Genomic DNA, 26,729 nt, shown 5'->3' with positions numbered 1-26,729 from the left:
ATATGAGGGAATAATTGTGCTGATTATCGGAGAATATCACATTTATCCTCGAGCCATTCGGCTGCTGCGTTGGGATGTATGTAGAAGATTTGCCCTCCAAGGTATTTATGCTTGGAGCTGTTTCTGTCATGAGCAACAGTTTCCTCTAAAGTCGAGGGGAAGTTGGTGACCTCGAATACAAATAATCTAGAAGAAGCTAGAGTTGGACTGGTCGATTTAAAAAAATATATATTTGGTGCTATTTAGCCTCCATAGCGTTACTTATTTCTGACTATTCGAAGCAAAACACAAAACGTTGGTTATATGCTAACTTTTATCTATTCATGGCTGTGTTCACATGTTCACAGCCTCATTTATGCACACCGTATGACTAGAAACATGCCTTTATTTTCTTCTGTTGACGGCATTCTTATTGATAGTTATACAAAGAGCAGTCCCCTGTCCAAAACATTAGACTGTTATATTCTAACAAAATGAAACAAGAAAATTAAACCTGGCCGTATCCAATGTTCTGTTCTGGAAATGTATGCAAATGAGCACATATTTAACAAGAAAGTGCATCATTTTAAGATATTTAAATCTTGATATGGATTAGTTAAGGCCCTGTCTGCTCTGATAGGTTAGCTGGCCAGCTCTGTTCTGATTGGTCAACCACTCAGAGATGTCCTGCCTCTATCACGTAAAATGTGTTGGAGCGCTAGCCAATAGAAGTGTGAGTGTTCCATGATGTCAATATGTTCAAGAAGTAAAGCAAGGAGTCCTATAGATGTGTTTCAGGCAGGGGGGGGAGACATAGGGATTTTAGCCTTTGCAGACCATTTACATGCACTAAAATCTATAGGAATGGGAGAAACCCCAAAACAGATCCGGTCACACAGACCTTTCTTTAGTCATGAAATCTTCCTAAAAGTCACTGAGACTTAATCTAAATACTTCAACTCCTTTTTGAATACAAACTTCGGGGTTCAACATTTGTTCCCTGAGATTAAACCCAGCTGACGGAGGAGAGGGAGGAGAGGCTGTTTGTTTGAACAGGAGGAGGGAGGATTCTTTTGGCTGCAGGCTCCAGTTGCATAATGGCAGGAAAACAGTGGGAGCGTTTGGACTGGGAGGGGAGGATGAGGGGGAGCTAGAGTTTAAACTCTGTAGTGGAAACCTGTGATTTTCTGACCTCTAAAAATGCTCCAGGATTTGGGAGAATGAATCGTGCTTCCCTCTCAGAGTCGGACTGGACTCATTACTTCAACTTGTCTCTCAGTAATCACACTCGTCTTGTTATCGGTGTGTTTTGGATGCAAACCGAATGCTTTGGATTCTTTCGTACATTCCTGCAGTGTGTGGCATTTAACAGAAGCATCAGGTCTGCGTGTGTTGGAGTAAATATTTAGGGAGTTACACACCGGCTGATGTGATGGTAGTAGATTGTGGGTAGACTTTTGGCAGGATGGGAAATATTCAGATCAGTCATCGGAAACTAGTGTAGTAAACCAATGAAATTCCACTATTTTTTATACCAGACAATAAATCTGAACTATTTCAACATAAACTACTTTTTACTACTACTATTTTTACAATTCCCATCTATGATATAGTTTTATTTTACTGTAAAAACATTAAAAACAACAGTAAACTTCACTAAATTCATAACCACAAACCTACATTTTACAACCTTACACATACTTTACCTTTGCCCAATACACATTTTTACTGAATGGACCCTGAACGCACCTTTATGCATGTCAATGGCACCTCCAATACTGATGAATTTCATTGTTTTCTTGGCAATTTAGCATAAAACAGAATACAGTATCTATTGTTACATTTGACATTGAGTGTGTTGCACATATTGTTCACTTCTAGTCCTTTGAAATTGCATAGTTTGATCACTAAATGTGCTCAGAGTAAATCTGGTGCAGCAGGTAGCAAACAGTGGGATGTAAGCTGTCGTTACACAATCTTTACTCTGTCTTGTATCCCGCTTCATTTCCATCCTCAATCCCTCCTCTGTCGGTCTGTTCTGTTACTGCACACCCTTCTGTCAGCTAGAGACCTGCTCTGCTTCACCACCTCTTTATGTGTGTGTGTGTGAGTGAGTGAGTGATGAGACGGGAGGACTTTAAGGGCGGCTAAAAGCTGATGTAACTCTATGACATCTCTATTTCCTGATCGAACAAAGGATAGCAAGTGTCCTCAACTGTTACTGATGGAGGACACACACACACACACACACAAACACACACATTCTGCACTCAGGACCCTCATTAATAAGTGATATATGGTGTGGCTGCTGCACGTTAAGAATAGTGTTTGTGTGTGTGTGTGGGTGGGGGTGTGTGTGTGGGTTCATGGCTGCTAAGTGCCTCCTGAGCTGTAACTACATCATGGCATGTTTATTACCTGTGTGTGTGTGTGTGTGTGTGTGTGTGGGACAGTTAAGGCCTCAACAGTAGTCTTAATAAAGGGTTCAGGAAGTGTGTGTATTTGTGTGAGAACAACATGCAGCACACGCCTGTCATCACACACACGCATGAACACACTAACACGGACAGATGAATAATTCATGTTAAAGTTATAAAATATAGACACACACACACACACACACACACACACACACACACACACACACACACACACACACACACACACACACACACACACACACACACACACACACACTGAACAACAGGGAACAGCTCTGTGTGATCCGCTGCAGTCTGCACTGTTAGTACAGTATTTACATTTCATTGTCACAGAACCATAGACTTTTATTAAAGTGCATTTCCTCTTTAATAAAATATGAAATATTACAGATCAAAGCAGGGCTGTGGTTTAAGATATTTGTACTTGCCATTTAACCAAAAAAGTGTCTAAAGTTGTAAATATAGGGAGTGATCTCTTATTCCCAAAGATTAATCTGAAAGCCAACATTTTCAGTGTTTATTCGATATTAAAAGCAGAACATTGGAAACGTATTGCTCCATTACTTAATAAAACTTAAATGATTCATTTATTAATGTTCCTTTTTATTTATTTTTTGCATAGATGTCTAACTGTGCAAACACTAGCTTAGTTTAGTTAAAAATCCCTTCCTTATAGGTTATAGCAAAGTTTAGTGTAATAAACAGAACATTTGAAGGTTTTAATGGGACTTAAATTTACATCCCTCAAAAACTAATATTTTTTGGGTGGGGGGGATAAGTGTTCTCATCTTAATGTACCTTGATTGCCACTTATCTATTATAATAAATACTTCCTAATATCATCATTAGTTGTATTTAGCCGTCAGTACTCCTGCTCTCTGCTCTCTTTGTCTCAGGCGAATCTGCAGAAGTCGTCTCGCCTGACTGAGTAAATGTGACCACATGACTTATTGATAGCGAGCCGTGAGGAGAGCTTCAGCTTCACTTTGCTTTCCCTCGCTCTGCTTCACTGGAGACTAGGATATTATTGCAGAATCACGGCACATTACATCTACTTTCATAACTTAAATGTTGCACACTATTTGGTTCAACTTTTGGATGGAAATGAGAGTCTTTCTAGTTTAACAATGTGTTCGAACTCTACAGATGACATGAAGTTTTATAGATCATTAAGACTGTAAACTAACTGCTGGATATTAGTGAGGGCGTTTTAACAATCCACACTGCCTGGATCACATGGAGTTTGATGGAAGATATCCAGTTACACCTCATATGTTAATACCAGATGGAAACAGTCTCAGTTTTTCCTCCTCTCTCTCTCTTTATCTGCAACATTCACATATGTGCTGGCTCGCCCTCTCTCGCTCTGTGAGTGTGATCTCATCCCCTCCGACTGCTGACGCATTCCTCTGCTTTCAGCCCTTTATTCCCTCGCCCTTTTGTCGTGTGTGTGTGTGTGTGTGTGTGTGTGTGTGTGTGTGTGTGTGTGTGTGTGTGTGTGTGTGTGTGTGTGTGTGTGTGTGTGTGTGTGTGTGTGTGTGTGTGTGTGTGTGTGTGTGTGTGTGTGTGTGTGTGTGTGTGTGTGTGTGTGTGTGTGTGTGTGTGTGTGTGTGTGTGTGTGTGTGTGTGTGTGTGTGTGTGTGTGTGTGTGTGTGAGATTCTCGCACATGATGGAGCAGAGAGGCCCCGGAAACTGACTGAATGGTTTTAGCTCATCCAAATCCTGGATACACTTAGATCTGTGTGTGTGTGTGTGTGTGAGCTTGTGTATTTCTGAGAGTAACCTGCAGAGCCTTTCATTCCTAGCTTCAGTCCATAATCTGAGGGAGAGATTTAACTTTTTTGCATGCTCAGTATTTTGCTTTTGGATGAAGTTCAATCTCATAAATTCAATCTCCGACTTTTGAGAATAAAACCATTGAAATCTTCAGCATATAAACTACATTTTTGGAGGAATATCCCATTTCTTTTTTGGCATAGTGATCTGGTTGGGCAGTTATCAAATCCCTTAACAAATCATGTCACACTTGTACCTTTTTTCTTTGTACAACTAAAACATTTACAATTTGAGATGTTTAATTAATAGTGACGTTTACAAACATTTGATGTCAGTGGTGAGTTACAGGGAGCTGTAGTCACACTTCTCTATGGTTAATATTTTGCAATATGAGCAAAAAAGTGGAGACATCAACACACATTTTCAGCAACATTATAGAGCATCATTCCATTACAGTGAGAGAACAGGAAATCACTTGTTTATGAGATAAATAAGCACTTTTTCTCACTTTAAATCGCCAAAGGTCAATGATTAAATGCATTAAAGTCTTCAGTCAGTGCAGCTTTATATCAAATAACATGTAACTCACCTAAAAGTAATATATTTAATAGATATTTTTAGTCTTCAGCAACAGCAATGTCAGTAAACTGCCTCATCACTCTTCAGGAGAAGCTTTTATTTTGGTAGGTCGAGAGATCAGATTTTTCAGAAGCTTTTATTTTGTTAGGTGGAGAGATCAGATTTTGGAGAAGCTTTTATTTTGGTAGGTCGAGAGATCAGATTTAAGAGAAGCTTTTATTTTGGTAGGTCGAGAGATCAGATTTAAGAGAAGCTTTTATCTTGGTAGGTGGAGGGATCAGATTTTAGAGAAGCTTTTATTTTGGTAGGTTGAGAGATCAGATTTTGGAGAAGCTTTTATTTTGGTAGGTTGAGAGATCAGATTTTGGAGAAGCTTTTATTTTGGTAGGTGGAGAGATCAGATTTTGGAGAAGCTTTTATTTTGGTAGGTGGAGGGATCAGATTTTTCAGAAGCTTTTATTTTGTTAGGTGGAGAGATCAGATTTTGGAGAAGCTTTTATTTTGGTAGGTTGAGAGATCAGATTTTGGAGAAGCTTTTATTTTGGTAGGTGGAGGGATCAGATTTTAGAGAAGCTTTTATTTTGGTAGGTGGAGGGATCAGATTTTAGAGAAGCTTTTATTTTGGTAGGTTGAGAGATCAGATTTTGGGACAGACTTTTATTTTGTGTGTCGGTATCGACCCCTGTGATTGATTTGTGCTGCGGGCGTGCTTCATTGTGTCTGATGTGATGAGGCAGCTGTGGGTCGAGTTTCTGCTTCACTGTTTGTCCTCTGATGGAGGACAGAACCCACACACACACAGTCTGCTGAGGCTGCACACTGATCTGAAAAACATACAAAATAATCTCATTGAACACATCTGCTTCTGTTTAAAGATAGTCTAAATGTTTACACGTGATGCAAGAAATAGTCTGTAGTGAAAATCTGCAGCTGAGTCCGTCATGTTTTTATTGGACCTAAGACTCGGGCTACTTTTGCTTCTTATATATGACAGTATTTTATTCCATTTCACAAGTTAGACAGTTATATAATTAAAACTAAAGTAATCAGAACGATTAATAATTCAAGCAACTGAAAATGAATCCTCCACTGTTGTCGTTTTTTATGGCCGAAATCAAAATGTTCAGTCTCTCAAATGTCTAATTCTACTTTGTTTTTATTGTATAAAGTAAAGTTTATAGATAGTTTCATACACCACAATGGGCATTGCATAGAAAATACATGCAAGGATAAAATACATAACATAAAGTAGGTGTTGAGTAGGTATATTGCTTTTCTTTGTTTTACTTCGTATTTAAGTGAACATCTTTGGACGAGTAAATGGAGAAATGTGAAGCATTGTCGTAGACGTTTTACACTATTTCATGAAAATGTATAGAGCAAACATTCCCCAAACTACTTAATAGGAAAAGAGGGATCATTTTAGGGAGGTTTAGCATCCTCTGCGTGTTGGATGAAGAGTTAAAACGATGACATCAGTTTTTACTTTGATTTGGAAACTTTTTAACGGCATTTCACTGAATGAGAACATGAAGGGAAAATCATGTATCTTAGGAATTGGTCTTCACACATGAACAAAAGAAATGATTTGCAGGGCTGTGCATGTCTGTGTGTATGTATGTGTGTGTCTTTCATCCATTGGACAATTGATTTATCAGTGTAACCATGGCTACACTAAATGCATTAGCAGTTAACCTTCTCAAATAACCTAATTAAAGTGAGCAGTGACGCCGACAGTCCTGCAGACCTTTGCATCTGTCTGGAGGGTATATTTTATATCCGTGCACTTATTTGATATTTGCTTTTAGAGGGAATCAGCCGAGCATTATCCTCGATAACTTTAACAAAAAGTGCTTTAAGTCAGACTTGAATGTCTTCTGATGCTTTCTGCTCGAGCAGGAAGCAGAGAGCAGTGTGTTAGACTCTAAACCTGCTGTAATTACACAGGAAGAGTGCTGATTGTTTTGTCTCTTTGTGATTGGTGCACATATTCATGTGTCACTTTGCCTTTCTCATTACAAAGCTGACGCAGGGGGATAATCACACGTCTGTACTCTGTCATTTTAACAAACGCTGTCAGAGGATTCGACAGGAAGAGAGACAGAAAGCTGTGGCTCCTGCTGCAAAAATAATCTGTTGGTCAGAGAGGCTAAAAGGTCTTTAAATGAACATGTGAACTGATATCAAAAGAGGTCTGCTGATGTGCCTCCGAGCTCGTGTTTGAGTCTGAAACTCGATGACATGACAAACTGTGGGACATTATAATTAGTGGTTGATGTCACCGTGCTATAATTTGTGCTAACACATTGTTACCCTATGTCCCTGTGGCTAACGCGGCTAGCATCACTGGTACTTGTCGATGACAATGGGTCGATCTGATTGGCTCAGACGTGGGCACACCCTCCAAAAGATAAATGACATAATTAAAAAGATAGTTGTTGGAGCGGATGTTTGTGTGTAGTTTTATCTCTTCTGGCGCCGGGCTTATTGGTGGTCTGGGTCGGAGCCAGCTGCTGGTTTCTGAAGAGACTTTTAGGGATGTTTGATATGCTGTTTTACACGTGTCAGGAGCCAGGAAAAACATGTTGGGAGAGCTGACTGACACCATGTTTTCATAGAGGGTTACTTCAACATCAACAAATCCAAATCATAAACTCAATAAAGATAAATGAACATAGTCCCCAGGTCTGTGGAGTGCCGTTTTGAGGCCTTTTTTTGTGCCAATTTTAAACATATTTACTCGGGTGGCCGTGTGATGGGGCCAGTTATTTTAATAGAGGGACACATTATTAAATGCAACCCCAACAGAGAGAAAGACGGTGTTTAAGATCTGACTTTTTTTATTCAGTATAACGTTTACAAAAAATGAAAAGACCATGCTTGGTTTTTTGTTTCAGTTACAGTTTTTAGTTTTCAATTACGCTATTTAAAACTAAATGCTTTCCTCTTAACCTTGGCTCAATTTAATACACGGTCTGAGCTGCAACACTATCAACAATGGTATTATCATAGACTATTCTTTTGTAGGGGTCACATGAGTTTGGCTACTGAAATGTTACAATTCAACTTAAAAATGCATAACTTTAAAAGCCTTGCCAGCAACCTGTCTATGACAAGGTAGCCCCGCCCTAAAGCATACCCTCCTTTATCGTCTATTCTACCCTTTAATGAGACAGTAATTTACCAAATTATCATCATGCTATATTAAAGAACTCTTAAAACTAAAGATTGAGACCATAAACTCATATGGAAAATGTTTTCCGAGGTATTAAATGAAGTCAGCTCTTTTTCTCATAGACTTCTATACAATCAATCAGAGGAGTCGCCCCCTGCTGGACATTAGAGGTAATGCACACATGTTGCTGCTTTAACTAAAAATGGCCCCTCTAACGAGGTTACTGTTTTGGAGATCACAATTGTAAAAGCAGTTAAGGCATTATCCTGGATTATTTTCTTGTTTTTCTCATTGTTGTTTACTTATTCAGGGTCACATCCTCATATACCACCCCCTGCTCTCTATGGGTGTAATTTCATTAAATGGATGTATAATAATGAGGACACGCACAACCCGTCCTCTGAAGGAACACAAAATACTCGTTGTATGATACAAATCTGAAAATGTGAGTTGTTAATCCAGCATTAGTTGTGGTATCTTTCCGTTCCCCTCCTCTCTTGTGCTGAGACTTAAACGCCGGAGTTTTGATCTCCATGGTTCAGACGTTGATCCGCTGTGTGTTTGATGCAGTCGGAGTTTGAGGGTAACGGGTCAGATAACGGCTGCTGCCCTACATGGCTCTGAGTGGCCTACATAACGCTGCCGAGAGAAGGGTGATGGATCACTTCCTCGTCTTCACATGGCCTAAATATACATGTACACCTGTGTGTGTGTGTGTGTGTGTGTGTGTGTGTGTGTGTGTGTGTGTGTGTGTGTGTGTGTGTGTGTGTGTGTGTGTGTGTTTTCTTTAAGGAACTCTTCAGTGAAGGTTGACTTTACTTTGAAGGTTGTAATCTGATCCTAGTATGAGGAGACTCAAGTATTTCATGTCCTTGAACACTGAGGCTGTGAATCACTTTGGAAAAAAGAGTCTGCCAAATCCTTGTAGTGTATTAAGAATATGAATTGTTTAGAGAGAGGAGGAGGAGGAGGAGGTGGAGAGCTTTCATTTTAAGCTCTGTGTGACCCAGAAATCCTGTGTGAGTCTGACAGTGAGTATAGGTTGGAAGAAGTACACTAATATCTGACTATATTGACTTAAAGGAGCTCTATTCTGCTCATCTTCAGGTTCATATTAGTACTCTCTGTCTCTCCTGGGACATGTCTCCATGCTTTAATGTTCAAAAAGCTCTTTATGTTTCTCATACTGCCTGTGCTGCAGCATCTCTTTTCACCCTCTGTCTGAAACCAGAGCCCAGTCTGCTCTGATTGGTTAGCTGGCCGGCCCTGTTGTGATTGCCCTTAGCCTCTTGCATAGTGATGTCTCTACGCCACAGGGACTCTTTCTGTTGCCTTTTTTATGTCTTTAAAGTCACCGAGCAGCCTGATAATTCAGGGGAAGAAGCCGAGGCCACCCGTGAAAAAGAAAAATATTTGAGATACATTTGGGCTCATGCTGATAATGTTTTCCCACCTGTTACAGGCAGGTAGTGTGTCGTATATAGATGGAACTTTACTGGCAAGCACTCCCCCTCTGAAGACAGTAAAATGTTAAAATCTGACTTTATTTACAGATATATTCACGGAATAACTGCACAGTAAGAGCTACCATCTTGCTGTGACAGTGACTTGATAAATATTAAACCTGTTAAGCCTTCAGAGGCTCGGTTCCTGAAACTGTGACACTTGAGAAACACACATTATTATTTTTATTAAGTGCTGCTAGTGAACACAACAGCTTTTGTAGTGTGTAGGTGTGTGTATATGTGTATGTGTTAAGCAGAATGTGGTGTGTGTGCAGGCGGCTGGTCCTGCGTGGGAGTTTAAACGCTGCTCGGGACTCGGTTGCCATGGTGAACAATTGATACTTGAATTGAAATACTGTGCGGAATTGCTAAAAATACGGAGAGTAAAAGACGCACGAAGGCTCAGAGCCGTCTGTTTCCCAACTGTACGGGCGACGGTTCTGCTGCAGAGCCTCATGCACGTCTTTATTTCTGGAGAGCGTCTGACTCTTACTCCAATACTCTTATCTGATGGCAGAAGTTACTTTGGAAATTCACAGTGTTGGTCTCTTTCTCAGCTGTCGTTGGTTTAATTGTTGCCTTTCTAATTTCTGGCTTGTTTCATGAAGTCACACGGACTGCTCACACATCCATTGGAGGATCATCCTGCATCATCAGCGTTACATAGAGATATAAAACTAACAACAGCATGAATGTCCTTTGATAGGGTTTACAGAACAGGGTTAACAGCATATTTAAATCATCAGTGAAATTAAAATGCGGTAACATCAACCTAAAGCAGATTTGTTTATTATCTCTTGAGCGAAAAAAGGGATTTTTTAATTATTATTTATTGTTATTTTGTTAAATTAAATAGTTAAGCAAATGATTTCCTTTAACTTTTTGTTATATCTAGTTTCTAAAAGCTATTATACTTAAAGCAGCAGAAAGGCAGAACTGAGCACACTTGCATATTGTGTAAATATAAGGCAGTTTAACATAATCACATTCACAAAAATATACCTTTTTTACATTAGCATCAATCAAGCTAATCTTGAGCATTAAGAAGAACCAGCAGGGCAGCTGATGCATCTGCAGGCTGACAGTTGGGCTTCATATCTGTTGTTTTAAGACTCATAATAAACCAGAAACACAGGATTTATTTCTAGTAAAGAGAATCTATTTAGTGGAGAATGTTCTTCCTCTCTGGTCCTGAGCTTCAGTGTTCATCCCTCAGTTTTCTGTAGCGTAAACCGTCTCTGAAACTCTCCTTGCTGTCAGTGAAGTTTCTCCTCCAGCCGGGGGTCTTTGTGCGGCTGTCTGCAGCCTGACGAGTGGGTGCCCACACAATGCATGCTGGGACAGCGGTCACCATGGAGATGTGTGGTTTTGACTCGATAATGTCCGTCTTTCACTGTGAACTCGAAGGGGGCAGTAAAGAGAGAATAGATGCGACGTAGTTCACTGCAGATAATAATTAAATATGTGAGAGAGAGTTTGCACTGCAGCCATTTCTGCTGGGGGAACCTGAAGAGTTTTTTTTTGTCATCTCTGACCATTTTTCTTAAATTCAGAGACCGGGAAGTGAAGTGATCCTGAATGCAGCACAGAGCGTTCATAAGAGCTGATGTACTGCAGGATGCTGAGGGGTGAGAGAGGTGGGAGGAGGACGTGGGCGAGGGAGAGAACAGCTTCATGAGAGGCTGAAAGATGCTCGGAGAAAATGAAACTGAAACATGAACTCTGTTTTTTAAAGTTAGACGTGTAGATTTCCCTGCAAGTTATAAAGTATTATAAGGAGGATAGGATTATGTTCATTATCATGTCATAAATCACTTTCCCCGGATAATCATTCATGCAAAAACATTTCAGAAATATGTTCAATACAATTTTCAGTTTGCGTTAAAAAAAGACAAAGAAAACAGCAAATCCTCCCTTTTCTTTTTTATTGATCAAAATGATAATTAGAATAAATTCATTTTCTAAATATAAATGACTCACTTATCATTTCAGCTTTAAAGTATCACATGTAAATACAGTCCAAATCTAAACGATATTAAATATGACTTTCTTTAGTGAGAAAGAAAAGCAGAAAATCCACTTTTTTGTTTTTGAAAAATGTATTAAAATTGTGAATAAATTGTAAAAATCGATTGATCTTTTTTGATCTTTATAGATGAGTTAACACAAATGGTTTCAGCTTTAGAGTGTTAAATATTCAAAACACCTGGGTGATTGTAACACACATAGACTGTCTCCTCTTGAAGTCTCCTCTCCTCCGGTCTTGTTTCTCTGCAGGCTCTTCGTCCTTCCTCTGCATGACGATAGTTTTTCAGGTCGAGTTTTGCCTCTCACTTCCTCAGTCTCCTGCATCTGCCTGTGCAGACTTTACGTGCTGCAGCTAATCAGCCGACCGAAAGCAATCAGCGATGGTTTGTTTAAAGCTCAATCAATATTAAATGGAGGGGTTTTTAGAAGTCTGAGCCTGAAAGCCTTCCCTCCGGCATAGTTGAGAAAAAAACTTGTTTCTAAAACACGTCTCCCCCCATCATGCCCCACTTTCCCAAATGATATGGAGTGAATTGAACATTTGTGTTTTATTTTGTAGACTACTGACAAAATCCCTCCAGTTCGAAGATGTCACACGTGTGTCTGGAAACCTTTATTCTCTCTGTTCTCATATTTATATCCAAAAAAAAGCCTCTCATGAAACAATGTCAAAAAGAAAGTTGCTCAGCTCGCCGTCCTGACATGACACACTTTCTAAAACCTCTGTGTGTGCACGTGCGTGAGTGTGTCAGTGTGTTGTCATGACTCCATGGCTGGTGTGTGTCTGTGTGCTTAATTGCTTCTGAATGAGTGCACATTGTGTCAGCGTCACTCAGGCAACACACACACACACACACACACACACACACACACACGCACACACACACACACACACACACACACACTGCCAGCGTCCCAGTAGAAGCGTATTTTTAGCTTAGCAACACAAGCAGCTCCAGCCTGACTGGTTGTTCAGCTGCAAGTGGGTGGCAGAAAAGAAAAAGCACTCACACATACACATGATCTCATAAGTGTGTATCATGCATCTTCTGGGCTCTGCAGCTCCTTTCCTCTGCAGAAATATTTTCATTAGATATTACTTTCCACACCTCCTCTTGTTCCTCCATGGATTAGTTTTTAAGACTTCCACTGATATGTGGAGGACAACGAATAAGATGGTGTTGAGGCTGAGATGTGAGCGCTGTGTTTTCTGCTCAGTCATGGCGCTGCTCGCTGACTGCAGGATCAGAACTGACTCTTGGTGCTGAGTCGTGCTGCTGACTCGCTGATGCTCTGTTTGTTCTGACTTTCACAGTGACAGCGAACGCACCGCATGCATTTTGAACAGCAATCGATAGAGAGTGAGTCACGCGTTTCACTGACAGCAACTCTGACACAAAACCTCAGAATATAACAACAGTTTAACAGATCTATAATTAATACAGGTTTGGTTTGGTTTAGGCGTTTCTCATCTGTCTTTTCATTGAGTGTCGTACCTTTTCTTTCTTGCTGCAGCATTTTTTAAGTGCCTGCATGTCAACGAGGTATCAGTAAATCATCTTACCTGTTTCCATCACCTGCTGTCCCTGCATCATTTAGCACAGTGTGTGTAATTATACATCACCCTCTCATTAACTCATTTAATGAGCGTACAATATTCATGAATTTGTAAGCACTATGAATGATCTTTGGACTCTGATGGTGCATCATTTTGTAAACAGGATCATAAAACACTCGACTGGTTCTTGCCTTTTTTAATATTTTAATTACCCTACTAATAGATAAGCTCTACAGGTGATTAGGGTTAAATATTTTACTAATAAATAGCACCATTTAACTTCCCTAGTTTATCAAATCTTTTGTTTAAATATGTAAATTAGGCTTTAATTGCTTACTTTTGTTGAATTTGGGAGAAATCTATGGACAAAATTGACAAAATTAGGGGTGTGTGTGTGTGTGTGTGTGATGTAGTATCGTGTTGTGAGCAGAGGAGGGCAGCAGCCTCTCAGTTTACAGATAAACTGACTGCAGCTCAAGAGGCAGGCTGCAGCCAATCACAGAGCAGAGTGACGGTCACATGACCCTCACAGCCGCGCAGACTTGCTCTGACACTTTCCTCAAGTTTAATCTTTAACAGAGTAAAGTTCTGGGGTTAAGAGCCTAATGCTTACATACAGCACATTATAATTCATTTAGTTTAATAGATTTTAACGACATTTCATTCAATAATGTTTATTGTCTATAGAATCTCCATTTGCCATCATATAATGTTGACCGTCAATAAAGGAAACCAGATATATTTGACTTTCTACATCTCTTTATAATTGATCTTTGTCTCAGTATTTTTGTTTTTAGTTGGTTTATCTTATTTGTAGAGTTTATAGTCCCAGTCTTTACTGTTCATTGCCGCAGCAGTTGTCTTTCCAAATACAAAGCAGTTTTTTTTTTATACTGTCTCTTCCCTGAAGCCAATTTCTCTCTCCTTACATTTGTGATAAATTCCCTAGAATTTCTGACAATTTTTTGGGAATATATTTCTTATTATTCTCATAATTGAAGCTCTTTTATCCTAGAAAATATTTACGCTTTAAGTTATATTTACAAATTAAATCTTGGAACCTTTTTCTCCTGAATTGTACCCCTCACCTGACCCTGTATTTTTATTTTAACTTTTAGAGGCACAACCTTAATCTGCTGTCATAATTTACACCGTGTATAAAGCTATTTGGTGGCCCTTCCACTAACCCTGCCCCTCTTTGTGTTTTCTCTCTGCAGCTTTTGGAAGAGTGTCTCGGCCTGCCACTCAGAGCCGGTCTGAGAGAGTTTGTGTGTGTGTGAGGCCGTGTGTGAGGGTCCCGTCCCTGAAGGCAGCAGGTGGCAGGTGGAAGGACTCGGAGGCAGAGTCATCATCATCATCAGCGTGGGCGGGGGTGGAGTCGCAGCGAGGTCATCATGACGTCGGTGGCGGCGGAGTTGGAGCACATGGAGATCCAGCAGCAGTTCAGCAGCGAGGCCGTCAACAACCGCTGGGATGCTGACGACTGGGACAACGAGAACAGCTCGGCGCGCCTGTTCGAGCGCTCGCGCATCAAAGCCCTCGCAGGTAGGATGCAAGCACACGTGATGGATGTGTGATGGGGTTTCAGACCTGCTCAGATCTCACTTACACTGCGGTTCCAGGAAGTCCACGTCTGGTTTGGAGGTTACATCACGATTAGTTTAGAAACCAGACGTGCATGCATTCTGTGATGTCTGTGTGAACTTGTTTCTTTCGGTGTGCGTGTGTGTGTGTGTGTGTGTGTGTGTGTGCGTGTGTGTGTACTCCGCAGGGGGCAGTCTTCATGGTTTCTAAGATGTAGGTTCACAGAGTTTGTGTAAACACAGAGAACAATGAACCCTTTGAACACTAACTGAGACAATCAGCTGTAGGAAGGAGAATAGAAGAGGAAGTTTTGCTCTTGGTTTTGAATCCTTTTGTGATGACGAGCTCAAGTTTTTCTTGGCGTGGGACAGAAAATGACACGCACCTGTTATTCATCAGGAGTTAACAAGGGCAAACGAGGCTCATTAACGAGCGCCAGGCCCGGGCCTTTTTACACTTCGCTGTCTCACACCAGAGGAGACATAAAACACTTTTATCTGCGTCTGTTAGCCAGATCATAACTCTGATCACAGTCTGTCTTTGTTTCTGGTCCACCTACCTGCCTGCTGGCTTTCACCTCTAAGAAAAACAAACTTAAATTCTCCATAACTTCCTTTTTTCTTATAGGCTAATTATTTTTCACAATTCAGCCTCATTGGTGTATTCAACTGTTTGTAATTGATCTCCTCCACCAGTGGGAGGTGGTGTTATACCTGAATACCTGTTAGGTAGCTGATTAAAAACACCAGAAGAAGAACTCACTTCAGTTCATTCACAGCAATAACAGCATATCTAATCCAATAATTAAATCAAACACATGAGTGCATTCATGAGCTTAAAGCAACTTGATTTTTAAAGTGCTTATCAGATCAGATCTATTTGATTATACAGTCTGTGTGGAGATCAATGGAGCTCTTCTTTGTTGGTGCTTTAATTGGAACAAAGGATTCATTTTAGAAACGTTATCACAAGATCAGAGGGAACCTTGACATGTCAATTATTACTATTTTAATTGATTATTGAATATTAGCACGTAAGTTACGACATTTGCTCTAAATCAGACGTAAGATAGAAAACACATCGAACATTTTTTAGATATTTCACTCTACTTAATTTAAAGTGTGTGTGTGTGTGTGCGTGTGTAACTCTACCTCTGTCTGCCTGCTGTTTTTACTCTGAGTGGTGTTCCACTTCGCTAAATAATGCACACCAGTGTTAAATATGCAGGAGAAAGCTGACGGGGTGTGTGTGTACTTTTAGATGTACGAAGGCGGAGTTTGTGTTTCCTGGTGGCGATTGTTTTAAATAAACCTTCGCCGTAAAACCCTCGCAATCGATTTAAATCATCTATAAAATGCACAACTTTTCTATTCAGTATATCTCCTTTATGTTAGAGAGAGACCTTGTGTAGCTGCGTTTAAGAAACAACACTTAAAATATGTAACAGATACAAAACATACAAATACTGGAGTTGGTAAATAAACCTGAACTTCATAAACTCTGTAAAAAGAGGATCGATGTCAAACCTTTTAATTTCTTTTACAAAACCGTTTTTGAAGGCTCTCTTTCTGTTGTTCCCATACTGTGTGTGTGTGTGTGTGTGTGTGTGTGTGTGTGTGTGTGTGTGTGTGTGTGTGTGTGTGTGGGTGTGGGTGTGGGTGTGGGTGTGGGTGTGGGTGTGTGTGGGTGTGTGTGGGTGTGTGTGTGTGTGTGTGGGTGTGTGTGTGTCTTTCTTCTTCTCTTCCTCCTCTTTGCAGCCTCTTCCTGTCCGTGCTGAGCTCAGCAGGCTGGAGGATATGTGGCGATGACATTGAGTTAGCTGAGTGTGTGTGTGTGTGTGTGTGTGTGACATACCGTCTTTGTTTCTGCTGTTAATGAGCTGAATACCAGATTAAAGCACAAGCTACTGGTAGTTTGAGGTGTGTGTGTGTACACAGTTGAAGTGTGTTACGCCTCCATATGATATCCTGGGAAACCAAAAACCGCCGGTCACCATGGCAACGCAGACTGATCTACTTACAGTGAGGCAGAGGAGACAGAAGGTGTGTGTGTGTGTGTTTGTGTTTGTGTGTGTGTGTGTGTGTGTTCATGCACTCTGACAGCAGCTCGTACGGTAGATGTTCCCTGCATCTTCATTTTGGATTTGTTTCAGTTATCATAAATGGACAGATTTCTTTTTCTAACAATTGTTGAAGCTCTAGTTGAGAAAACGCGGTTTACATTTCAAAAGTTTAGTTTTTTCTCTGAGCTAAAGGCAGTTTATTAAGTCCCTTTTGATTTGCAGTTGGTTTAAAGTAAATCAGACGTTAATAAGTATCAGTAATAAAGCAGAGGAGCCTTTTTTTGTTATGTGGACTGGAGCTTTAAAGTGAGAATCACTCAGCCGCTCAATAATTGGAACCAGAAACAGTCCAAGTCCCCCACAGAGAGACACACACACACACACACACACACACACACACACACACACACACACACACACACACACACACACACACACACACACACACACACACACCCATGTATGTGTGTCACTTCCTGTTCGGAGCGCCAGATGGAGGAATGCTGGGAATGTTGGTGTGTTGGTTTTTTTTCCGTCAGTGAATGTTTTAAAACACATCAGAGAAAGTGAAAGTAGAGAAGCTTTTTAAGCAACCCTAAACTTAGTCCTAAAAACATCAAACAATGAAATAAATAAATAGTGTATCTGGAAAATACTCCACAAACACAGTCCAGTTGGATGGGGGGTAAAGTCTCTCCTTCTGTCTGTCCTTATTTCCTCTTTTGGTTTCAGTTTGGATTTATTCATTGATCGGGAAGGTGACGTTAAAATGCCGGAATTATTAGTAATGCCAACCCTTCCCATCTTGAGTCTCTTTGCTGAAACATTATAGTAACAATATACTCATACCAATATACAATACACAAGTTAAGGAAGGAAAAACTACATCCCAGTTGGCCATAAGCTATCGTTTGAGGGGTCAAAACCGTAAAGAACTAGCCGGTGATTTTTCACAGCGTGCAGGAAGACGTCTCTCATCACCGGACTGTATCTCCTTCAACATGGCCACCGCTGCCCTGCTGTTGTTGTTTGCTGATCTGACCTCTTGTGTGTGTGTGCGTGTGTGTGCGTGCGTGTGTGTGTGTGCGTGTGTGTGTGTGTGATCAGGAGGGTGAGGCGACGAGTCGATGTGAAATTCACCACTGCAGCGCCACAAGTTTGAACCCTGAACGCACCACTAGCACCTCAGCATGATGTAACATCTCATCATTAAATAGCTGCAGGAAATATAATCAAACAGATTGAGAGTTATATGTTTCAGCTGCAGCTTTTTACGTACGTGGCCCATTTAAAATCAGGGCAACGGTACAAAAATAAGACATCAAAACATCTTGCAGTGCTAATAGATTCATTGTAAATAAGGATTCAAAATCTATAAAGAATGGATACTTGTCTAAAGAAATCTTCAACTCAAACTAAATTGTCCGACAATTCGACTTTAAACAGGTCGCCCTACAGAAAATGTATTTTATGGCTTCCTTTTCCTCCTCAAGTAATATATTTTGTCCGGTATCTCTTTGCCACCAGTATTTGTTTTTGTCTCGGTCTAATTTAATCTCCAGTGTGAGTAGAAACCCTCTCTTAGTGAGAGCGTAGTCTCAGGAAGCGTTTAGTCCCCGAGGCGTGCACCCTGTCCGCGGTTTGGTTGCATGAATGGTGTGTTTGGTTCGTTGGTCGGGGCCACCCTGAGGGCCCGAGCCACGAGGAAGCCAGATGACAGTGGAGGGTGGAGGTTTGTGGGGGTAGGGACAGAACGTGTTGTCATGTACAGAACATAAAGAGCTCCTGATGTTTCTATGCTTCTCGTCTGCTGCCTCTTTACCGTGACCCCGACCTCTCACCTCGGTTTTGAAGCTGCTTGTGTTTTTCATTTTCAACCAATCAGGATGTCCGCTGGTCACCTCAGCGTGACCTCAAGGACAAGTTCTCTCAAGTGAAAATATTACTTTTGCTGCGATTAGATATTCTGTCCTCAAGGTTCTCTTGGTGGCTTTTTATGTAACTCTGCACCACAACCTGTGGGCCTTTTTTTCAGCAAATGTAACGTTGTGTCATCCAGTGGAAATGATTTATAGCCCTGTAGAAAGCGAGTGGGTGCACAGTGAGTTAGAAATGAACCTCCACTTTGTTTATTTTTGTTTCTGATCTTGTGTAAGCAAACACAAACTCCTATGTTTTTTGGCCTTCAGCCTACATGCAAACTGAGCTTTTATGAAAGTACTTGCAAGGAGGAAGCTTCTCAAATACTCCCTTTTTAAGTGTTGATGGTAGAGTAAAGTTGAAGTACATAAAACACTATTTAATGCATGAAAAGACAACAAGATTATGAGCCTGAGTCACACATTTGATGCCAGAAAAACATATTTAGATTTAATTCTCAGCCCTTAAATTGTCCTTTTTAAAATTACGTAATTAAAAAAAAAGGAGAGGTCTCAGATGTGTGTGTTCTGGTTGTGTGTGTGACCTTTGCTCTGGTTTTATCAGTGAACAATCTACATCAGAACACTCCTTTGGTGAGTCAAAGGGAAACAGGGTGGGTGGGTTTGGCACTCCTTTAACCAGAAGGTGAAGATGTGGTGATTTAGAAAGTGAAAGTCGTGACTTTAAGAGAAAAGTGCAGGTGTTTCCTCTCAAACCCTGGAGGGGAAATCATCTCCATCTCTACAGGCTTGTAATGATTCTGAATGTGGAGTTGAACCTCATTTTGAAAAGTGTTTTAAAGATAATTTCTTGCTTAACTAAGATTTTTAAACAACGTTTGATCGTTGGACAAATGACCGTTTTGTTCTCTAGCAAATAATTCATATCTCTTCCATTTCCTTTGATACCTTTGTGTGTTTTCTCTCGTGCAGTTATTTCAGGGTCACGGATATTTCTTCCATGTATTGTCTTTGAGACGTGACCTCTGACCTGTCACCTTTGTTGCTTGTGTGTCTAGTGTGTTACACAGGAAGTGAAGCTGATGCCGTCCACTCTCATCTCTCGGTATTCCCCTCACTCTTCCAAGTTCTTCCCAAACCTGGGAAGTTTAAAGATGTGTGTAAGTGTGTAAGTGTGTGTTGTGTTGATGGACAGCAGACTCAAACAGGAAGTGCTGGCGGGGCTCAGACAGGAAGAACATCTCCACAACACACTCTAATATTAGAGCTCAGATATTCTCCTCAGGATGTTTGGACGTCTGTGTGTGAGCAATGAGCTGACACGCACACACACAAACACACACACACACACACACACACACACACACACACAACCAAGTTTCCTTTTCCTTTGGACAACACATCCTCCCTGCAGTCTTCTAATTAGTTTTATTGTCTCGAAGAAGCAGAACTTTGTGAGATGTCTTTGCAGTCTGTCGAGGCCCAAGGAAAATCATTTTTCCTCTTGAAAGTCGTCTATTAATCCAAATTATTGTTGTTATTTCATTCACTCAAGAGTCTAGAAGTTATTGTTGTTTCTCAAGCTGGGGTAGACAGCTTTTGACTTAAGAGTTTTTATCAAAAATGTTGGATTTTTCACGTATAAAGTTTAAAATGAGTCAAAGACACTGAATAAATCAAAACAGCACAGCTTGAACCAATTCTTTAGTAATGTGCAATATTTAAAAGGAGTCCCTTGATTCAAGCAGGCTTGTTTACATGTAAGTTTATGTATTAATACTCAGATAAACCCACAGTAAAGGAAACTGATCATTTTGATGCTTTATTAAATGTAAAGACCATATTGGTTGATATGTATTTGTGAAATTGAGTAAAAAATAATCCAGATTTTATGTAGATGTGCTCAAAAAAACTCAGAAAGAAATGACTAATGGACTCAAGTAATCTTAGTGGACTATTCAGGACTATTAGTCTTGGTTGGTTATTGATTAAGAAGGAAAACCTTACAGAAAATGACTCAGTTTTATCTGTAGTAAAAAGCTTTTGACCAGGACATATTATTTACTCTCTCTGTGAGCAGAAACCCTCCTCTCTCTCTCCCTGCGTTCCTCTGTTTGTCTTTCCCCTCCCACTCGGTTCCATATGCAAATGACATCACCACTAGAATCGAGGGCTGTGATTGGCCTCTGGAGTAGCGTATCTGCCCCTTCTGGTGGCCCCTCCCCCCCGGGACTCTCCCTCCGTCTGAAGGTGTCTCAGTGTCGGGAGAGACGCCGCTGCTGCTGCAGGAGGACAAACCTTTCATTCTCCACCTCCCTCCATCTCCCCCCTGCTCCACCTCCCCCTCATTGTGCTGCTTCTTCAGGCGCGTGTGTGTCTGTGTGTGTGTATATATGTGTGTGTGAGCGGAGGATGGGTGGACTCCTGCACGAGGGGAAGGTGTGATATGTAGAGACGTTGACAGATGGATGCATGGAGAGAAACAGAAGCATGATGCTGCCTCCGCCGTGCGCCTGCTGATTCAGCGGTTTCTGCCTCCACCCCGGTGAAACATTGGGAGACAGAGAGGGACTCAAAGCCTCTGTCACTCACCAACGCTCAGACCTGGGAGAGGAGAATAGAAAGGGATTACAGATCTGGAATCATTTCTTTTGGATAATAGAAGCATTTAAAACTCAGGTCTCCTCCTTGAAAAACTGGAACTCTCCTGGACTCTTCTTACTCCGGCTGAAACTCGAGCTGCACTCTGCTGCAGGAAAGCACAAACTCTCCCACTTAAAGAAAATTGAACTCAACTCTTCCATTTCTCTGCTGAGCGTCTCCTCGATGCCTCTGTGGACGCGTCTCTTTTAAATCTGTCATCATGGAGCTCCAAAGCCCCACCACCAGCCTCCCTGGCCCTCTTTCACCTACTTTGGACTACACCGGCCCCTTGTCCCCTTCGTCGGGGGGCCCCGGCCCGTCCAGCCCTGTGCGGGGTATGAGCCCCAGCCTCAGCCCCGGGTTCTCCGCCACCGCTGCCTTCAACTACAACCAGCTGGAGGGCAGGTTCAAACAACTGCAAGGTAAGGCGGGGGGGCCAGGGAGATCTGTAAAAATATCCCAGGAAGGAACAAGGAAAGAGAGACATCCTGGGGGGATACGGTCACTGAAATGTTCTTGCAACATATCCCTGCGTTGGACGAAGATAGAAAAAACTGGAATTCCTAAGTTCTGTGAAATCCTGAGTTTACCAGAGATGTGCTCTTGAGGAAATAAGTCACAAAAAGGATAGAAACATGACTTGATTACTAAAAAAAAAAAGGTGGTTGACCAAGGATGAAACAATTGCTTGCCTAAAAGATTGTAGCCATTCAAAAAAGTGACATTAGTTTTACAAATCTGAGTAGAAAAGGAGTAGAGGGATAAGAGAAACAGCAGCTTTTTAAAGGTGTTTTTTGAAGCATACCTGAAATTCAAAAACTGAAAACATTTATTGGCTTTAAAAGTCATTTCAAAGTTGTAGCAGCTGGAGAGCAGCTTCACACAGATGACACAAAGTCTGAGACTTAAGGATGAACTTTAAATCTGGTTTGATTTATTCCTAAGATGATTGACTATCAGTTTATTGATTGCAACCATAACAGACGTTGGAAAAGTGGACAAACTTCAGTGTATTTTAGCTCCAGTGTGTTAATTATCATTGTAATCTTTTGTGACTCAGCCGGTCTGACTTTATCTGGCTGGAATACAGAGAAAGTTTATCAGACCCCACCCTGCGTCCCATTCATTCAATCTCACAGAGAGCCGGGGCTGCTGGGTATTTAGTGCCTCGCTGACGACATTAAGGTCCCTCAGTCTGCGCTCACACCCACATTTTTTCACAGAGTTGTGACCGGGCGACCTTCAGCCCGTCTGCTTCTCCTTCAATCAGCTGATAATCACTCGGCAGGGTGTCGCCCCACACATCTCACAAATGAGGAAGTTATTTATTTCTGGACAATGATCATAAGACTCTGCTCTTTAATTTGCATAAAGATCCATCTCTGTGACTGCATTTATGAAATTATCTGACATTTTTTTTGTTAAGTAACTCATTTAAAGACTCTTATTTATTTATGTTATACAATAAATACTGTGGCCCTATTAAAAATCACTAGTAAATGTTTGAGAAGTTGCAAAAGGCCAATTATCCCAACTTTGTCCTGTACGGCTAAATCCTGCAGAATATAACTTTATGAATGAAGTTTTAAGAGCATAATCATGAAAGTTTGGCGGTCATTTAGCAAAGAAAAGGTATGGAAATACTATTCATGCTACCCTGAAATAACTGCACATAAAAGAAAGTGCTACTTGCACTAAAAATGGATGAAAGTCAAGCAAGTAATGGATGTAACATCTCTCTCTCTCTGTTGCTGCCGGCTGCTTTTAAGACTCAACGGAGCCATGCTGGTTTCAGGTGCTCTTACTTTCGTTTCCTTTTTAGGTATATTGGACCTTTTACCTAATCTTATACAGTATAGCCTTCTGTTTACTCTTCAGCGTTCATCCAGCTGTGAGAACTACTTCCTCTTCCAGTACACAGCCTGTGATGTGAAGCACTTCAACATCCATAACCATGATGAAGTTATTATCTATTTTCAAACCTTATGTCTATAAAAAGAGACGCTTAAAACACTTTTATCAAACCTAAACTCAAGCAAATGATTTCCAGCTCAATCCAACTTCCTCTTTATCAGAATATAATTACTTCACAAGGCAATAGGAATTAGTTTTCTGACCTGTCGTCCCGATTGGAGATTGGCATTGTATCAACATCTTGATATCAAATGAGATATTTTAATATAATAAATGTTGTCTTTTCCTGGTTTTAAGGCTGAAATACAGTAAAATAATGTACTTTCTTTAGCAAGCTATCATTATCTCAACATCACTGAGGATTATAAAGGTTCTGTTCTTTTTTAAAAACTAACAATATCCAACATAATATCGTCACAATATCCATTTTGACTTTTGTTACTGAAGGAGGATTTGTCAAAGTAACTCACTTGAAACACTCTTAATCTTTGTCTCATTGATAAACACGTCCTTGGAAACACTATTCAGTGATTCACCAATCAGAAGAAGCATCTAAAGCCCACTGATGGATGTGTGGGTTCAATAAAAGGCTTTAGCAGGACATCAGTTCTCCTGTGGAGGGTGGAAATGATCGACGAGATGAATTTAGCTGAAGGATAATGGACCCTCATCGATGTGCTGATGCCCAGAAACCTTCAGAGGCGTCCCTCATATCTAAAAGTAGCTCCGTGGCTGCCGGCCAGGTGGAGGCGGACGCTGCAGGTGCTGTGTGTGTGTGTGTGTGTGTGTGTGTGTGTGTGTGTGTGTGTGTGTGTGTGTGTGTGTGTGTGTGTGTGTGTGTGTGTGTGTGTGTGTGTGTGTGTGTGTGTGTGTGTGTGTGTGTGTGTGTGTGTGTGTGTGTGTGTGTGTGTGTGTGTGTGTGTGTGTGTGTGTGTGTGTGTGTGTGTGTGTGTGTGTGTGTGTGTGTGTGTGTGTGTGTGTGTGTGTGTGTGTGTGTGTGTGTGTGTGTGTGTGTGTGTGTGTGTGTGTGTGTGTGTGTGTGTGTGTGTGTGTGTGGTTTGGTTTTAAAGGAGATTAGCCAGGGTGACGATGTGTTCCCTGATCATCTTCTGTGTACTATATGAAAAGCTTTCTTCCCACACATTAAAGGTTCATTTATTGACCATTTCTCTATCAACCATTAGGAGCCAATTTGCACCTCAGGGTCATTCAGCTAAATAAATATGTCCCAGAAGTAGACCGTGATGTTACTGGTTTAAAGACGCATGGTGTGGTGTCATCGAAGGTCTTGTCGATAAAGATTTGACTCTGAGTTTGTGTGTTGTTTAGAGGAAGGGCGGATTATCTCCTGTGTTATCTTCAAAGGATCGTAAAGTGATCTGTTCGGATGTGGTGTGATTTAAATGTTGCTGTTGTGAAAATACTTCATGTTGAAGCTCTGACAATAATGCACCTGACCTCCTGTGCCCGTGGTACATCTTATAGTTTACAGGGGCGTCAAGACTTAACTTTTCATTGACTTTTCTTGTATCTGTTCCCTGAAGGATCCACAAACCTTGAGTCAAACTATCATTGGGACTTAAAGATATTAAACCTGTTCTTAAAGAAACAAGTACTAGTCTTTCTTTGACTACGGAAGCTGTTTAACTTCTCTCTGGATAACCTCAGACAGATGAACAGGTCTGTGGGTTTATGAGGGTATTTGTGGCTCGTTGAGAGGACATAAATTCTAGCGTTGTCCCGCGTGTGGCTCAGGGCATCCTAAAGAGCCTTTGGTTTAACTCTCAGCGGGGGTATGAATATGGAGGCAGTAGGTGATAATTGCTCTGCAAAGAGCTGCAGATGAGAGCGAGTAGGAGACCGAAGCACTTCCCCCTCGTTAGGACGAGTATTGAGCGGTCGTGCCCCGTTAAATAAAGCAATTATGGAGGGAAACAAGTCGTCAAAGAGCCTCCTGAACTGACTCATGGGAGATTTTAACGCTGACACTGACTAATGTCCAGAGTAATCACTCAGGACATCTTGTATTCTAGCAACTGAAAGTTAGAAATCAGACTGCCTACACATGATCAATCAGTGGATCAATATGGGTTTCTAGGAATGGAAATAGACTGATAGATAAAGGATGAATTATTCATGATGGATGGATATGGAAATGGCTAATGGAGAGAGTTAAACATGTATGGATGACGGTGTATTTATACATTGATAAAAAGGTAGTTAAATGGATGGATGGATTAGTTAAATTAAGATAGAAAGGTAGATGGTCAGAAGTGTAAATGGCTTCCGGGATGAAGTGTTTTATTAGCTTTTATTCTAGCAACCTTAAGTAAGAAATCCGACTTAATGTCCTGGAAACGATCAGTTATTGGATCAATAATGAGTTTCTTTGTATGGAAATACAAGGATGGATTGATGATAGGGGATTAATTCATGATAAATGGTTAAAACATGGATGGCTCAATAAACAGATGGAGATGGAGATGTACGGATAGATGTTTATATGGAAAATAAATGGATGCCAGATGGATAAATATTCAATGGATTGATAAATAAATTAAATACATAGCTAGATAGATGGATGGATAAATAGCGGGTATATTTAAGTTTATAAGTGTACATCTTACCGAGTCAGTTTAGTTCAAAGACATTAAAGGATATTAATTGTAGAAGTTTGCATTTTTTGCATCAATTTCACATTTTGCTGACCTTTCTTCTTCCAAGCAACTCTCAATAAGTCTGACAGTTAAGCTGTAAGTTAATTTATTGATACAAAGAAATATCCATCTGCCTTTGCAAACATTAACCGATGCAAACACAAACCTTAATAACTCGTATTCAGTTCATGTCCGTCTGTAGCAGCTTGCTGTCCTTTGTTTTGGAAGTCAGGGTGGGTGTGGCACTTTATTTCACATTTTAAGGATGCATTGTGACGAAAAATACTATAGAGCTGATTAATCATGAATCCATAGACCGCTCACACACACACACACACACACACACACACACACACACACACACACACACACACTGTCGATCCTGTAATATATTGTCACACACACTGCTCACACACAGCCATGCTTGCAGAACAAAAACACCATCCTTCTGCTCCCAGCATCCCCCTCTGCTCCTGTTGTCCTGAGCCAGCCAATCAGCGGACACCTTGGTGCTTTGGGGGGGGGGGGATTATCTTTGAGGAGGGGGATCTGGAGGGCCCACCACCATCATCCCTCGTTCTTCATGTCTCTCTCTGTCTGTTTAAAAGGTGTTTATCTTCTCCTTCATCCTCCGTCCTCTTCTCCTCCTCCTCCTCCTCCTCCTCCTCCTCATCAATGTTTCATGAGCTTCTGCAGAGCGTCTGTTATTGCCCCGCTCTCCCCCCCTCTTCCCTCTTAGTGAAATTAAAAAGCAGTTCAGCCGCCTCGTCCCGATAAAAGTCAGACAAAGGCTTCACTCCTCCTCCTCCTCCTCTGTCCTTCATCTTCACTTTTAAATAATGTCCTCTCAGCAGCTTCTGATCTCCTGAAGCACTCATCACTTAAAGGATTTCAAAATAAGAGCATCTCAGCTCTGATGTAGTTATTTATTTTGCTTTTTGCTTTTT

General features: G+C 40.9%; 1 protein-coding gene across 2 annotated transcripts in view; it reads left to right on the top strand.

Moving 5' to 3' along the window:
* sptbn1 (spectrin, beta, non-erythrocytic 1) overlaps window positions 1-26,729 on the top strand; it is an 87,513-nt gene that overhangs the window by 15,394 nt on the left and 45,390 nt on the right. The window contains exon 2 of one of the 2 annotated variants that reach the window (XM_063874218.1): window positions 14,260-14,587. In XM_063874218.1, coding sequence (XP_063730288.1) covers window positions 14,437-14,587 — 151 coding nt within the window. In that variant the 5' untranslated portion in view covers window positions 14,260-14,436. Of the gene's footprint in view, window positions 1-14,259; window positions 14,588-21,386; window positions 21,634-26,729 lie in introns of those variants that run through there. The other variant, XM_063874217.1, reaches the window with a different exon arrangement.

The sequence above is a fragment of the Eleginops maclovinus genome, chromosome 22 (genome assembly GCF_036324505.1).
Source record: "Eleginops maclovinus isolate JMC-PN-2008 ecotype Puerto Natales chromosome 22, JC_Emac_rtc_rv5, whole genome shotgun sequence".
NCBI classification, from domain to species: domain Eukaryota; kingdom Metazoa; phylum Chordata; class Actinopteri; order Perciformes; family Eleginopidae; genus Eleginops; species Eleginops maclovinus.
This window is presented reverse-complemented; position numbering and strand designations above follow the sequence as displayed.